The 15,288-nt window shown below is 35.9% G+C and overlaps 1 protein-coding gene across 2 annotated transcripts in view; it reads left to right on the forward strand.

Moving 5' to 3' along the window:
- Nucleotides 1-15,288, forward strand: part of LOC140142781 (tetraspanin-31-B-like) — a 54,315-nt gene that overhangs the window by 25,400 nt on the left and 13,627 nt on the right. For both annotated transcript variants that reach the window (XM_072164779.1, XM_072164778.1), the window contains exon 3: nucleotides 12,763-12,990. In XM_072164779.1, the coding sequence (XP_072020880.1) occupies nucleotides 12,763-12,990 (228 nt within the window). The remainder of the gene's footprint in view (nucleotides 1-12,762; nucleotides 12,991-15,288) is intronic.

Below are 15,288 nucleotides of genomic sequence, written 5' to 3' on the forward strand. Positions count from 1 at the left end.
TTTATAATTTTGTCTGCCCTTATTTCTTTACTAATTCTTTTTGCCGCCCCTTCTTCTTCTTCTGCCGCCCTTCTTCTTCCGCCGCCCCTTCGTTTTGGCTACCCCTGCTTATACCCCGGGGCTGGCACCCCAAAAGCCCCCCTAAATATGCACATGTCTACTGCTGATAGCAATATGATGTTGCAAATTTTATCTGCTGCTGATAGCAATTTAATGTTGCAAATGGCTATATACTGCTGATAGCAATGTAATGTTGCAAATGGCTATCTACTGCTGATAGCAATATTATTGCAAATGGCTATCTACTGCTGATAGCAATGCAATGTTGCAAATGCTATCTACTGCTGATAGCAATGTAATGTTACAAAATGCTATCTACTCCCTGATAGCAATGTAATGTTTCAAATGCTATCTACTGCTGATAGCAATGTTATTTTGTAAATGCTTATCTACTTCTGATAGCAATTTAATGTTGCAAATGCTATCTACTGCTGATAGTAATGTAATGTTACAAATGGCTATCAACTGCTGATGGCAATGTAATGTTACAAAATGCTATCTACTGCTGATAGCAATGTAACATTGCAAATGCTATCCACTGCTGATAGCAATATAATGTTGCAAATGGATATCTACTGCTGATAGTAATGTAATGTTACAAAATGCTATCTACTGCTGATAGCAATATAATGTTGCAAATGGATATCTACTGCTGATAGCAATGTAATGTTGCAAATGCTATCTACTGCTGATAGCAATGTTATTTTGTAAATGCCTATCTACTGCTGATAGCAATATAATGTTGCGGAGGTTATCTACTGCTGATAGCAAAATTATTGCAAATGGCTTTCTGCTGCTGACAGCAATGTAATGTTGCAAATGGCTATCTACTGCTGATAGCAATGTAATGTTGCAAATGGCTATCTACTGCAGATAGCAATGTAATGTTGCAAATGGCTATCTACTGCTGATAGCAATTTGATGTCACAAATGCTATCTACTGCTGATAGCAATTTAAAATGTTGCAAATACTATCGACTTCTGATTACAATGTAATGTTGCAAATGCTATGTTCTGCTGGTAGTAATGTAATATGAAAATACAATCTACTGCAGATAGCAATGTTATGTTTCACGTTGTTGATATCAAAGTATTGTTGCAAATGTTTTTTTACTGCTGATAGAAATGTTGCACAAATATATTGATATAATATTAAATTACAAGCTACTGCAGATAGGTAGATATATAGATTTTATTTGGCAATTCAAAAAACATTATACAATACATCAGAACAGAATAAAAATGCATAAAAATACATCACACAACATATTTATAAAACAACATACAATGCCAAGGATATCCCAAGAAAGCCCTAAAAAGGGCTTATTTCCATTGGGGTTCTTTATAATTATAATAAAACATTAATTACATAAAAAATTATTGCACATTTGGTGAAACAACTGCATATGAAGAGCTTTGTTTCAAAACCCCTTACATCCACTTTTGGCCAAATTGAGTTATTGGCATAATATTATAGTGTGGGTAAAATTACACATTTTGGTGGTTGTTTGATCTTCATACTACCTTCCCTTCCGGAGTTATCGCATATTTCCCATTTGGGAAATCTTCCGGAATTTCCGGAAATCTGAACTTAAAATGAATATAGAATTGTTTTGTTTAAAATTTTTTGATGTATAATGGTAGCCTGGAATGTTCTTTACCTATTAAAACCAAAGGGAACTGTTTTTGGGTTACTATGTTTGAAAAAATCATTTTAATTAACAAAAGGTGCCATTTTCCCGAATTTAATTAAAAATTCATAATTAAAAAAGTAAATGAGATATTTCAATTTTTCTTTTTGATTTTCAAAGCATTAGTCAAGTTACATAATGTAGTGCAAACAAATGGGCTCAAATTTGATTGCAAAGGTGGTTTCTAGAAAAGGGGTAAATTTATTTTGTTGCAAAACCCCTTACATCCACAAAAGGTGCGATATAAAATAAATAATAAAATAAATAGGAAGCCTTGAAAATTGTCCCAAACCTATTCTTTTAGTTTCTATTCATCAACACTTTATCCAATCCCAAATTGAATCAAATCGAACAAGTAATACTTGCACAATTAAAAAAAGCTGTTTTTCTCAAAAAGTCAAAAGTGGATGTAAGGGGTTTTGCAACAAAGCTCTTCATATGATAAAACTGCATAATTAAGATAAAACAGATTAAAATCAAGATAAAAGTGGCTTTTAACTGCCACTGAGTTGTGGATTGTTTAATATCAATTGGAAGCAAATTCCATTCCTGTACACCAGTAAAAAAGAAGGTATTACACTTCTGGCCCTTAGCTTTTGGTACCAAAAAATTTGCTGCACTGCCCCTGGTAAAGTAATTGTGAGTCGGAGAAAATTTCACAAAATGAAAATTTAGGTACTCTGGTGCAATATCATGGTAGATTTTAAAAACATGATTGAGTTTAAGTTGTTTAACTCTGTCTTCAACTTTCAACATATCCAACTTCTTAAATTGTTCAACACCAATATGGGACCTGGGCTCAAGCTTCAATATGAATTTAATGTTGCTATTACTGATAGCAATGTAATGTTGCAAATGCTTTATATGGTTGATAGCAATGTAATGTTGCAAATGCTATCTACTGCTGATAGCAGTATAGTGTTGCAAATCCTCTCTACTATTGATAATGTTGCAAATGCTTTTGACTGCTGATAGCAATGTAATATTGCAAATATTATCTACTGCTGATAGCAATATAATGTTGCAAGCGTTATCTACTGATGATAGCAAAGTAATGTTGCAAATGGAATCTACTGCTGATACATTGTAGCAATATAATGTTGCAAGCGCTATCTACTACTTATAGCAATGTAATGTTGCAAATATTGCCTGCTGCTGATAGCAATATAATGTGTCAAATGCTATCTACTGCTGATAGCAATATAATGTTGCAATCTACTGCTGATAGCAATATAATGTTGCAATCTACTGCTGATAGCAATATAACGTTGCAATCTACTGCTGATAGCAATATAACGTTGCAATCTACTGCTGATAGCAATATAATGTTGCAATCTACTGCTGATAGCAATATAACGTTGCAATCTACTGCTGATAGCAATATAACGTTGCAATCTACTGCTGATAGCAACATAATGTTGCAATCTACTGCTGATAGCAATATAACGTTGCTGATAGCAATATAACGTTGCAATCTACTGCTGATAGCAACATAATGTTGCAATCTACTGCTGATAGCAATATAACGTTGCAATCTACTGCTGATAGCAACATAATGTTGCAATCTACTGCTGATAGCAATATAACTTTGCAATCTACTGCTGATAGCAACATAATGTTGCAATCTACTGCTGATAGCAATATAACGTTGCAATCTACTGCTGATAGCAATATAACGTTGCAATCTACTGCTGATAGCAACATAATGTTGCAATCTACTGCTGATAGCAATATAACGTTCAATCTACTGCTGATAGCAATATAATTTTGCAATCTACTGCTGATAGCAATATAACGTTGCAATCTACTGCTGATAGCAACATAATGTTGCAATCTACTGCTGATAGCAATATAACGCTCAATCTACTGCTGATAGCAATATAACGTTGCAATCTACTGCTGATAGCAATATAACGTTGCAATCTACTGCTGATAGCAACATAATGTTGCAATCTACTGCTGATAGCAATATAACGTTCAATCTACTGCTGATAGCAATATAACGTTGCAATCTACTGCTGATAGCAATATAACGTTGCAATCTACTGCTGATAGCAACATAATGTTGCAATCTACTGCTGATAGCCATATAACGTTCAATCTACTGCTGATAGCAATATAACGTTGCAATATACTGCTGATAGCAATATAACGTTGCAATCTACTATAGTCGGGCTCTCATTCACGCGCGTATGGGAAAGAGTGTTCACTTTATGTTTGATACGGTTTCTAGACTGAAATTTTATGTAGAACACGCCCCGTAGTCCACTTTAATTAAAAATGTGCCCAAAGTGCTTTTTTCCGGGGTGCCCTACAATGGGGGTCAAAATTACTAAAAATGTATTCTAAGGCCAATGGTGGTGATTTTGGTGTCTAAATATATGTGTATGGACATAAGAAAGTCATTTAGACAGTTTACGAAATCCAAAATGGCTTCCTTATGTTCCAAAATTCAAAATGGCGGCCAAAATCGTGAATTTTAGCCAAACTTATTTGAACGGCTTTTTCAGGCCGATGGTGGTGATTTAAGTGTCTATGAATATGTCTATGGACATGAAAAAGTTATTTACATAGTTTATCAAAATCCAAAATGGCTGCCTTATACAAAAAAAATTCAAAATGGCCGCCAAAATGCCGAACTTATTTGAACGGCGCTCTCGGCCCGATGGTCGTGATTTGGGTGTAGGTATATGTTTGCGGACATGAAACAGTCATTTATATTGCTTATAAAAATCCAAAATGGCTGCCCTATGCCCAAAAATTTAAAATGGCGGTCAAAATGTCGAATATTAGTCTATATCATTTGAACGCCATTCTCAGGCCGATGGTGGTGATTTTGGTGTCCAGTTATATGTTAGGGGACATGACAAAGTCATTCAGCTAGTTTACAAAATTCAAAATGGCGGCTAAAATAGTGAATTTTAGTAAAAATTACTTGAAAGATATTCTTAGGCTGATGGTAGCGATATTGGTGTCTAGGTATATGTTTCTGACATATAGGTCCCTATAGTGTACATGACCAAGTCATTTAGATGATGAAATCTTAAATGGCTGCCCTATGCTAAAAAAATTCAAGTGGTGGTCAAAATTGCAAATTTTATATTGATTTCACATAATTATCATATAGACACCCCAGCTCTTGGGACTTAATTTTTGTTTTAAATCTAAGGTCGCCGTGTCACAATATAATCACTTGTAATTGGTACATAGATGCCCAAAGTATTTAAAATGGCGCCACTAACCAAATAATAACATTTGATGTCCATTGATGTCCATTGATCTATTATGATTTAAAAAGGTGGCCCATCCCGTAAAAGGTAAGCCATTTCTTTCTTTAAACTGGGGTATTTGAAGATCGACCATAATAAGAAACATAATAACCATTATAACGCAATGAAGGAAAGTGATTAACCCTAGAACTACTTAGGAGGTTGTACCACCCCTAAGGTTTTCCATCCGCCATATATAAAAAAAACGCGCCTTACCCGGGGTATGTCCGACCATCAAAGATGATTGATCATAAAGGGGGGGAGGTGAGGCCCACCATAGGTTTCTACAGTAAATACAGTTTCATTTCACTCTTGTAAAATGATTCCAAGATATATTGACTTTTTACTTGTTAGTTAGGTTGAAATAGTCATTTTCAACTCGCATGTTCGTAGAATTTTTGGAAGAAGATCAATTTTGCCTATACTTTTGTAAATAACCATAATTGAATACATGAATACAAAACCCACCCAAGTCTATCGAAAGTGATTTTGAGAAAACTAAAAAACAAATGTGTATCATACATGCCGGGTATAGGCAATTTTGGATTTCACATGCTAATAGACCCACGTAGACATGGTAGAGGGTTGATTTGGGTTCAACTTTTATACATATGATAGGCCTATGTATAAGGAACAATTTTCCATGCTTAACTCAATTTGGCCAAAGTATGGACTTGGGTGGGTTGGGCATTCATATATTAAATTTTACAAGGATGTGCTCACATTATGACGTCATAGCGATATTATGTGGGGAATGTTTGTACTTCTTTTGGTATCACTGGATAGACAAAGACCCATAGCTATATATTGGTACCGTAATGAAAATTAGGGGCATTTATGGGGGGGGGGGGGCAATCAATGCACTGGCACTGTTCTCCCTTGGTTCCCAGGTTCCCAGTTCTAGTGTTAAACGTACACATGTTTCCACTTTTGATTTGTTATGAGTTAAAATAAAATGAGTCCAGGGATGGCGTTTTCAAGCAACCAGCCGTAGTTGAGAGGATATTTCTGTTTATACAAATCATAAAAGCAGTTAACAATGCCATTTGCGACGAATATTATTCGCAGGATATGACATTTCGTGGATTTTCTGCATGGTCAAGGAGCCTTTGCTAGGGAGTGAACTTTTAGGCGTTTCTTCCTCATGCCGCTATCACCATGATGGTATATAGCGACTGTTCCTTGGAGTCAGTAGGTAATCATGTAAAGCTGGATTTGTTAGAAGCTGTAAGAAAGCCATCACATTCGCTTGTTTGGTAATAATATTGACCAAGACCTGATATCCTTCTGATAAAGGCGAGTATCCATTGAGCAAGGATAGATGATAAACAAAAGTTGCCACTTTTAGCACATTAATTTCACTCATAACAGATCAAAAGTGGAAACGTGTGTAAGTTTAACCCTAGAACTACTGAGCCATATTTTGTAACACGGACTACAAAGGGGTGGGGTGTTGCAACCCCCCTCCCCTAATTTTCAATGCCATTATATTTGGTACCAAAGTATAGCTATAGGTCTACTCTCTCCAGTGATTCCAAAAAAATCCACATTCCTCAGTCACAATATCGCTATGACGTCATAATGTGAGCACACCCTTGTAAAATTGAGAAATTTTGGCTATCTACAAAAGTATAGGCAAAATAGATTCGGCCAAAAAAATCTACGATTTTAAATCTAAAGTGCGCTTTTCACCGAATTTTCTCATAAATATAAAAGGAAATGACTATTTCTACCTAATTAACAAGTAAAAAGTCAATATATCTTGGATTAATTTTACAAGAGTGAAATGAAAATCATGATGGGCCTCACCTCCCCCATCCCATGGTCATCTTTGATGGTCGGTCCTACCCCCGGGTAAGATACTTGGGCAAACATTTTATCACTAAAATGAGCGCAATGGATGGATCTACGATTAGCTTAAGGTGGTTCTGGACCCATTTTGGAAGTGCTCTATTTATGTTTTAAACATATTAATTGAGTAGGGCAGAGAACACTGATCCATATGCCTTTTGTTTGAAGCTAATCGGACATACGGTTTTCATAATACATACATTTTAAATGTCTTTGTATTGTATTGTTTTTATCAATAATCAATACAGTTAATGAGCTAATATGACTTGAAAGTGCTCATTAATATGTAATTTTAATATTTTGCTAAAATCAACGCATAAATGTTCATAACATTTTTATTTAACAGAATATTGGTTTCAAACTTGGTCAAAGTGTTCCTAATGACTTCCAGATAATTTATGCATAATTAATGAGCTAGCCGCCCTAATTTGCATAATTAATTAGCATTTATGCAAATTAGCTCATTAATTATGCAAATATGCAAATGAGGGGGCGGCTTCACTATATAATACATTAGAACATATTAGAAACACTTTGACCAAGTTTCAGGGCAAAAGTATGCAAAATAAAAGTACCATGAACATTTATGCATTGATTTTTAGCAAAATATTGGCAAAATTACATATTAATGAGCCTTTACAGTCCTTTTAGCTCATTAACTATATTGATTATTGATAAAAACAATAATATACAAAGAAAATATAATTTGATGTAGTATAGAAACCGTATGTCCGATTTGCTTCAAACAAAAGGCATATTGATCAGTGTACTTTTACCCTACTCAATTAATCTGTTTAAAACATGCTCAAAGCATTTCCTTATTTCTAGAAAATGCATCCAATACCACCTTAAGTCGTTTGGACGTAAATACGCGTGTTTTTTTTATGGCGGATGAAAACCTTTGGGGTGGTACAACTCCCTGCTTAGTTCCCTTAGTTCTAGGGTTTATCACTTTACTTATTGCGTTATAATGATTTCCATAATATGATGTTTCATATTATGGCCGCCAAGGTCTTCAAGTGCCCAGGTTTAGAGATAGAACTAGTTTACATTTTACAGGATATACAACATTTTCAATCGTCTTTGGACTACCTTTTTAAATCATAATAGATCAATGGACATCAAATGTGATCCTTATAGTGTTAGTATTAGCATTTGGTTTAATGATGCCATTTTGAATATTTTGAGCATCTATGTTCTATTTATAAGTGATTATATTGTAACACGGCGACTTTAGATTTAAAACAAAATTTAGGTCCCAAGAGCTGGGGTGTCTATATGATAATATTAGATAAAATCAATATAAAATTTGCAATTTTGGCCACTATTTGATTTTTTAGCATAGGGCAGCCATTCTAGATTTCATCAACTATCTAAATGACTTGGTCATGTACACTATAGGGGCCTATAACAAACATATACCTAGTCACCAATATCGCTACCATCAGCCTAAGAATATCTTTCAAGTAATTTTTACTAAAATTCACTATTTTAGCCGCCATTTTGAATTTTGAACCATAGGGCAACATTTTTGGATTTTGTAAACTAGCTGAATGACTTTGTCATGTCCCCTAACATATAACTGGACACCAAAATCACCACCAGCGGCCTGAGAATGCCGAATGATATAGACTAATATTCGACATTTGACCGCCATTTTGAATTTTTGGGCACAGGGCAGCCATTTTGGATTTTTATAAGCAATATAAATGACTGTTTCGTGTCCACAAACATATACCTACACCCAAATTACGACCATCGGGCCGAGAGTGCCGTTCAAATAAGTTAGAATAATTTTCGGCATTTTAGCGGCCATTTTGAATTTTTTTTTGTATAAGGCAGCCATTTTGGATTTTGATAAACTATGTAAATAACTTTATCATGTCCACAGTCATATTCATAGACACTCAAATCACCACCATCGGCCTGATAAAGCCGTTCAAATAAGTTTGGCTAAAATTCACCATTTTGGCCGCCATTTTGAATTTTGGAACATAAGGAAGCCATTTTGGATTTCGTAAACTGTCTAAATGACTTTCTTATGTCCATAAACATATATTTAGACACCAAAATCACCACCATTGGCCTTAGAATACAGATGTTTAGTAGTTTTGGCCCCCCCCCCCCCCGAAAAAGCACTTTGGGCACATTTTTAATTAAAGTGGACTACGGGAGCGTGTTCTACGCAAAATTTCAGTCTAGAAACCGTATCAAACATAAAGTGAACACTCTTTCCCATCCGCGCGTGAATGAGAGCCCGACTACTACTGATAGCAACATAATGTTGCAATCTACTGCTGATAGCAATATAACATTCAATCTACTGCTGATAGCAATATAATGTTGCAATCTACTGCTGATAGCAATATAATGTTGCAATCTACTGCTGATAGCAATATAACGTTCAATCTACTGCTGATAGCAATATAATGTTGCAATCTACTGCTGATAGCAATATAACGTTGCAATCTACTACTGATATAACGTTGCAATCTACTGCTGATAGCAATATAACGTTGCAATCTACTGCTGATAGCAATATAACGTTGCAATCTACTGCTGATAGCAACATAATGTTGCGATCTACTGCTGAGAGCAATATAACATTCAATCTACTGCTGATAGCAATATAATGTTGCAATCTACTGCTGATAGCAATATAATCAGGGCCGTGACACTCGTATTCAATCCCTGTATAAAAAATGAAGTCACTTCGCCGGCAGTTTGAGTGACGGTTGCTATGCCGGTTGCTATGCATCCAAGTGCACAGCCTAAAACTTACGTACTTGTGAATGGCTATGATGCGCGTTACTGCTTTATTGGTCAAAAGGACTTATCCTGTATTTGATTGACGGTTGCTGGGGAATCCAAGTGCAGCAATAGTCTTAGTTCCAGACCGGCAAGTACAGGTACGATTGTAACGCAATTTGAACGTATGTTTATTTGTTTTAAAAAAGAAATACCCTTTTCATCAAATTTTATGTTAGTAGAGAGAACATTAGGTCCATATTTTACTTGTTTTATTGAATTTCGAGCTAATTTTATGTATGAAATATGCACATTTAGACCGCTGCGGTACAAACGACAGTCCGTCTTGATCAAGTCTAACATCGTCAGGCTAAAATCTCCTCAATCTTGAACGACTGTCGAGGAAGTCTATTTCGAGCTATTTTTCCAAGATGGCGCCCATCGACTGCCAATTATTCGGACCCTTTCCAGCAAAAATACAGCTTATTTAGCCAGTCTCGTCATGGGGTCATCGGTTATAATATTTTCCTGGCATATTGAGCTAACTCCTCAGCTATTTGGTTTTTCACGATATGATAGTAATAGAAAGATTCGACCAAATGTTCGCCGTTTTTCGCCATTTATTTTTTTTTGGAAACGATGACGTAAACATTGCATCATCTCTTCCACAGGTGATACACTCCTACACGTACATGGGTACTACAGTATGCCATCACATGTATTATCACGCATAGGCTGAATGACTGACTTCATTTGCGCAAACGAGTGGCTTATCCTATAGTATATTAGTACTCGAGAATCCTTGATATAATGTTGCAATCTACTGCTGATAGCAATATAATGTTGCAATCTACTGCTGATAGCAATATAACGTTCAATCTACTGCTGATAGCAATATAATGTTGCAAATGCTGCTTGTCCTCCCCATCAGATGGTTGACCATGTAAAGTAATAAAAATATTACATTTGTTAATGAAACTTAAAAATTAAAACCCATTTCAGAAAGTATAATTTTATGTTTACAGATCAATAATTACCCAAATTTTGCTTTATTGGGAAGAAAATTGCCTAAGATATGTTTATAATTATCAATACTTTAATAGGTGGCCATTAACTTGCATAGAAGTAGGCAGAAATTTCCATGATTATCACATAGCATATTGAAAACCTAGCCTTGCGAGACATCCAAATCTAAAATAAGAAGCAATTTTCTGCACTGCATATAAATAGGTAGAGATTACAATGGTGTGCAAAAATCATTAAAGGGAAATCGTATCTTAATATTTTTTAAATATGATGGCAAAATGATAATATGACACAACTATACTGATGTATAGGCAATTAGGAATTATAGTTTCCTTTTGATAGATCGCTTCTTCCCATTGGTTTCTTTTGCCGAGATTTGGCTCTTGCATCTTGGACACGAAGGGGACACTAACCGTTGCACTCAATGGGGGAAATCACAAAACATGCCATACATGTAAAATAGATACTTCTTGCAGGGGTGTGAGAGTTCTGCTTTTAAGCTGATTTCAGCTTTTTTTGTTGCCAAAATTTACCTGATTTCTTTCATTTTCAGCCTATATTTGGTGTTTTTTACCCTGATTTTACAATCTTTTTAAGCTTTTTTAGTAATTTACCTCTTTTTTGTCTAAGGCCTCTCACACCCATGCTCTTGATGAAACAATTCCAAAAGTTCTTATCAGAGTAATCAACATTCAATAATTACCACCAAAGACAAGGCAAATTGGTATTTTCTGTGCTGAAAAATTGATGTGAACTGACAGGCCCTGCACAAACCAATAGGGATATCACAAGGGTGTCCCCTTTGACAGACGTGAGAAGTGGGTAAGTGCGGCACCAGGAAATTTTTTTTTCAGGGTGGCATGGGGGCCAAAGTGAATATCAGGGGAGCAAAATCAACAACTTTGCCCCAAATTGGCACAAAATGCCCTGATATTTGTGTAATTTTTTGGGTTTTGTCTCGAAAGTGGGGGAAAGAAATATATTTGGGGGAAAAGGCTCCACGTAACACAGCCACTGGCAATAGATGGAACAACCCTGACCGAGAGAATGTTCTTGATCAGAATTTCTATAATCAAATGCAGCAAACGTTTGACGAGCGCGACTACCGTGATGTTGCAAATTTGGAGCTAACAACGCGTACGGTGTACAGTTCATTCATAAATTTCCACTCGACAACAGCAGATCGCCTCAGCAGCCAATCAGAGACAAGTGTGTCCGACGCAGTAAATACGTGATGTATACTTAAAATACACGCTCGTCAAAGGTTTACTGCATTTGATTATAGTGTAACAGTAATATCATAGGTGTGCAAAACTAACTGGTGTGAAGTTGACTCCCAGATGGGTTGCATATGTATAAATGGCTCATGAATTATGTACATGCAGATCAAATGTTGGGATGAGTCCCGGATGAGACAGGTGTAAAATGGGATAGGAATAAAACTGATGGGCACAAGAAAGGATGAACCATCAAGAAGACACTGTGGAGTGTCTGTTGCTTCATTGGGACTGAGGGATTCTTTGTAAATATCTTGCATGCTTGTCATATTTCAAAAAGTTCATGCAAATGGTTTAAAACAGGTGTTTTTTTTTTTGGGGTGACGTATCAAAGTTGCGGTAGATTGCATGCAGGGCTTGGGGCATAGCCATCCTTTTAGTGTGTGTGTGTGGGGGGGGGGGAGCCAATTTTTTCATCCCATTTTCAATCATTTCAATGGCACTCTACTCTCCCCCTCCCCTGTCTAAGCCACTGGCTGCATGCAATTCAATAAAATACAAACTGTATCATGTATCAAAATGATTGGAACTGACAACTTGTCATTTTTGCAGAATTTTTTCACTATCAAAAACTACACAGCCTGTGCTGTTTTGAAGCCTCATCATCCTCATCCGCCTCCTCCTCCTCCTCCTTATCCTCATCCTCATCCTCTATTCTTCGTCCATCGTTCATTATCCTCAATCCTCATCCTTACAGTAGCCCTTGCATGGGCATAAGGCCAACTCTCCATATTGGAATAGAACCTCTCATCTTCATACATGTATACGAGGTGGCTTAAATCCGAGTGATTACACTATTATGAAGCAGTAAAATGTGTTTCCTTGACTAATAATGCACAGTATATGGTGATCTTGTTTCTAGTATTCCTAATTCAGTTCTCAGTATCAATAGCATGTTTGTCTTTGGGTGATAACCAAAGACAGGGACTAATCGAAAAGAGTTGGAACAGCGCCAGCGAATCCACATTAAATGATATCCAGCGCAGTTTACATAATGGAAATGGATGTTGTAATTTATATAAAAACGTTACAGGTTATCCTGATATCCAAACAGTTCCCTGTGAAGGAGTAAGTATGTAAAATTGATAGGGCTGTCGTCGGCAAGCTTTTGGCTTAGCGACATGTCGGGAAAAAGTCAATCCCGACATCGACACATTGTCGACAAAGACAACAAATCAGATTGACCAATGATCTCGACTGCCAAAACACTGTGGTCGTCATAAAAGTATAAACAAAGTATGAAATAAACTCCGAAAAAGTAGGGATTACCATTGAATATGCGCTATGCTTGCTCATTAACATAAAATGCGCTCTCAAATATGGGCAGTTTGGAAAAAAAACTTTTGCAGCTTAGCCATCACAATCATTGTGTGATGCCTGGTAAACATTTTTTTTCCTTCTTGCTTGTCGACAATTTGACTGTCGACTGTCGGGAAAATGCGCCTTGTCGACAAAGGCCTTGTCGACGACAGCCCTAAAAATGGATCAGATTCGTTGAAAGATTTTCTTTGACAGTAGGGCCTAATATTTGTTTTATCACATGATAGTGATTATTTATCCTTAGAAATCAACAGGTTTAAGGGGTGGTGCAATAATTATGTGTACCTCAGGGTGGTGAATTATAGGGGAGATTTTTGGCAGGCCAAAAGGGGTAAGCATTTTTGGCAGGTCGAAAGGGGAGCAAGCAATTTTTGGCACATATATTTTGGGCGGCGTTTCTAAATTACGCCCTAAAAAGTGTAGGAAAACATTTCGAACATGTTCAAATATGCAAAATTTCCTGCTAGCTACGCTCGCATTATATGATTAAACACGAAGGTTTTAAATTTGGATCCCCATAATCTTAGTGTTTAAAGGGGGGGGGGAAGATATTTGGTGTGTCAAAAGGGGGGGGGGCAAAGGCATTTTGGCATATCACGGGGGGGGGGGGGTAAAGATTTTTGGCAGTCCACTTTGAGAATTCACCACCCGGGGGTACACATAATTATTGTACAGCCCCTAACAGCATTTTAACTTTGTAATTAGTTTGACATACATTATAGTTGTTAGGTCAGCCGAAGCTGAAGAAAAATACAGCATCTTACCCCATGAGTTGTGTGGAAGTGTATCTGTCTTTATTCTTTAGTTGACATGAATTCTATAACCTCATTGAATAAAGAATTGTATTACCTGCATACTCAGTAATATTTATGACAAAACACAGGCAAGCAATTATATTTTTCCGTATTATGTGTGTATGCGTAACATAAGGCAAAAAAAAAAATGTTTGTTTCCTGTAGCGCTCACATTTTTTTTTCACTTTTCAAAGAAAAAAATGGAAAAATCACAAAAAATAATATAAAACATGAAGTAAACATTTACACATTACACAACAAACGAGGGAAGTGAAAAACTACTGGTGAAAACATCACACTTTTTTTTAATACTTATTTAATCTGCAGGTTGAAAGGGGATCATAATAATATTCTTGAATATGTTTTTTTGTGTGTGTCAGAGAGACCCACTGTAAATTCCCATTCCAACTTGCAGCAAAAAAGGTATTTTGTCATTTGAAGACATGAATTTAAAAATAAAAAAAATGCATTTCGCTTTTGACTTTTTTTGACCTGCTACAGGAAACAAACATTTTTTGTTGGTCCTAATATTAAAAGCAATGAAGAAATTGGCCTGAGGGCGACTTCAAAAAAAATGACTCCAAAGTGGGACATTTTGTCCGAAAATTCAAATTCGCTATTCAAGTGATTTTTGTGTGTTACTTTGAAGTTAGTATGTTAAAGTTCGTGAAACAGTTGAGGGGACAGTCTGAAAGCATCTATTTATTTTTTTATGGTTCATGTACTACAGAATATACCCACTTTGTAAGAAAAGTCACATAAAACTTTATTTGTTTTTTAGGTATCTAAAATAATGGTTATCAACACTACTGTAACATTCTGAGTTAATCTGTGACATGGTTAAATCAAACAAGCCCTTTAAAGTATATCTTTACCATCAAAAACTGAAAAAATATCATTTTTCATATTAAAAACACTGATTTTTACTCACTTGAGGGGCAGAAGTTTTCATTCTCAAAAACATGAACTGTAGTTAAACTGTATAACATACCTACATTATAAACAATACCTGTCAGAAACTATTCCAAAAGTTTCAAGTTCATAGCATAATGTATGACAAGGCACTGCAGGATCCAAAATGTATTTATGCCATATTTGTACATTGGTGTTACACTCCTGACGTGCCAACTTTGATAGGAAATTGCTATTCCGTGGATCTCAAAATCCTTGTCTTGTTTAGAAATCAAGTATTTAGATTGTTCAACATAATATGAAACATAGAAAAGCTCATTCTACAACAATTATTTTGGGT

This window comes from Amphiura filiformis, chromosome 20 (genome assembly GCF_039555335.1).
Source record: "Amphiura filiformis chromosome 20, Afil_fr2py, whole genome shotgun sequence".
Classification (NCBI taxonomy): domain Eukaryota; kingdom Metazoa; phylum Echinodermata; class Ophiuroidea; order Amphilepidida; family Amphiuridae; genus Amphiura; species Amphiura filiformis.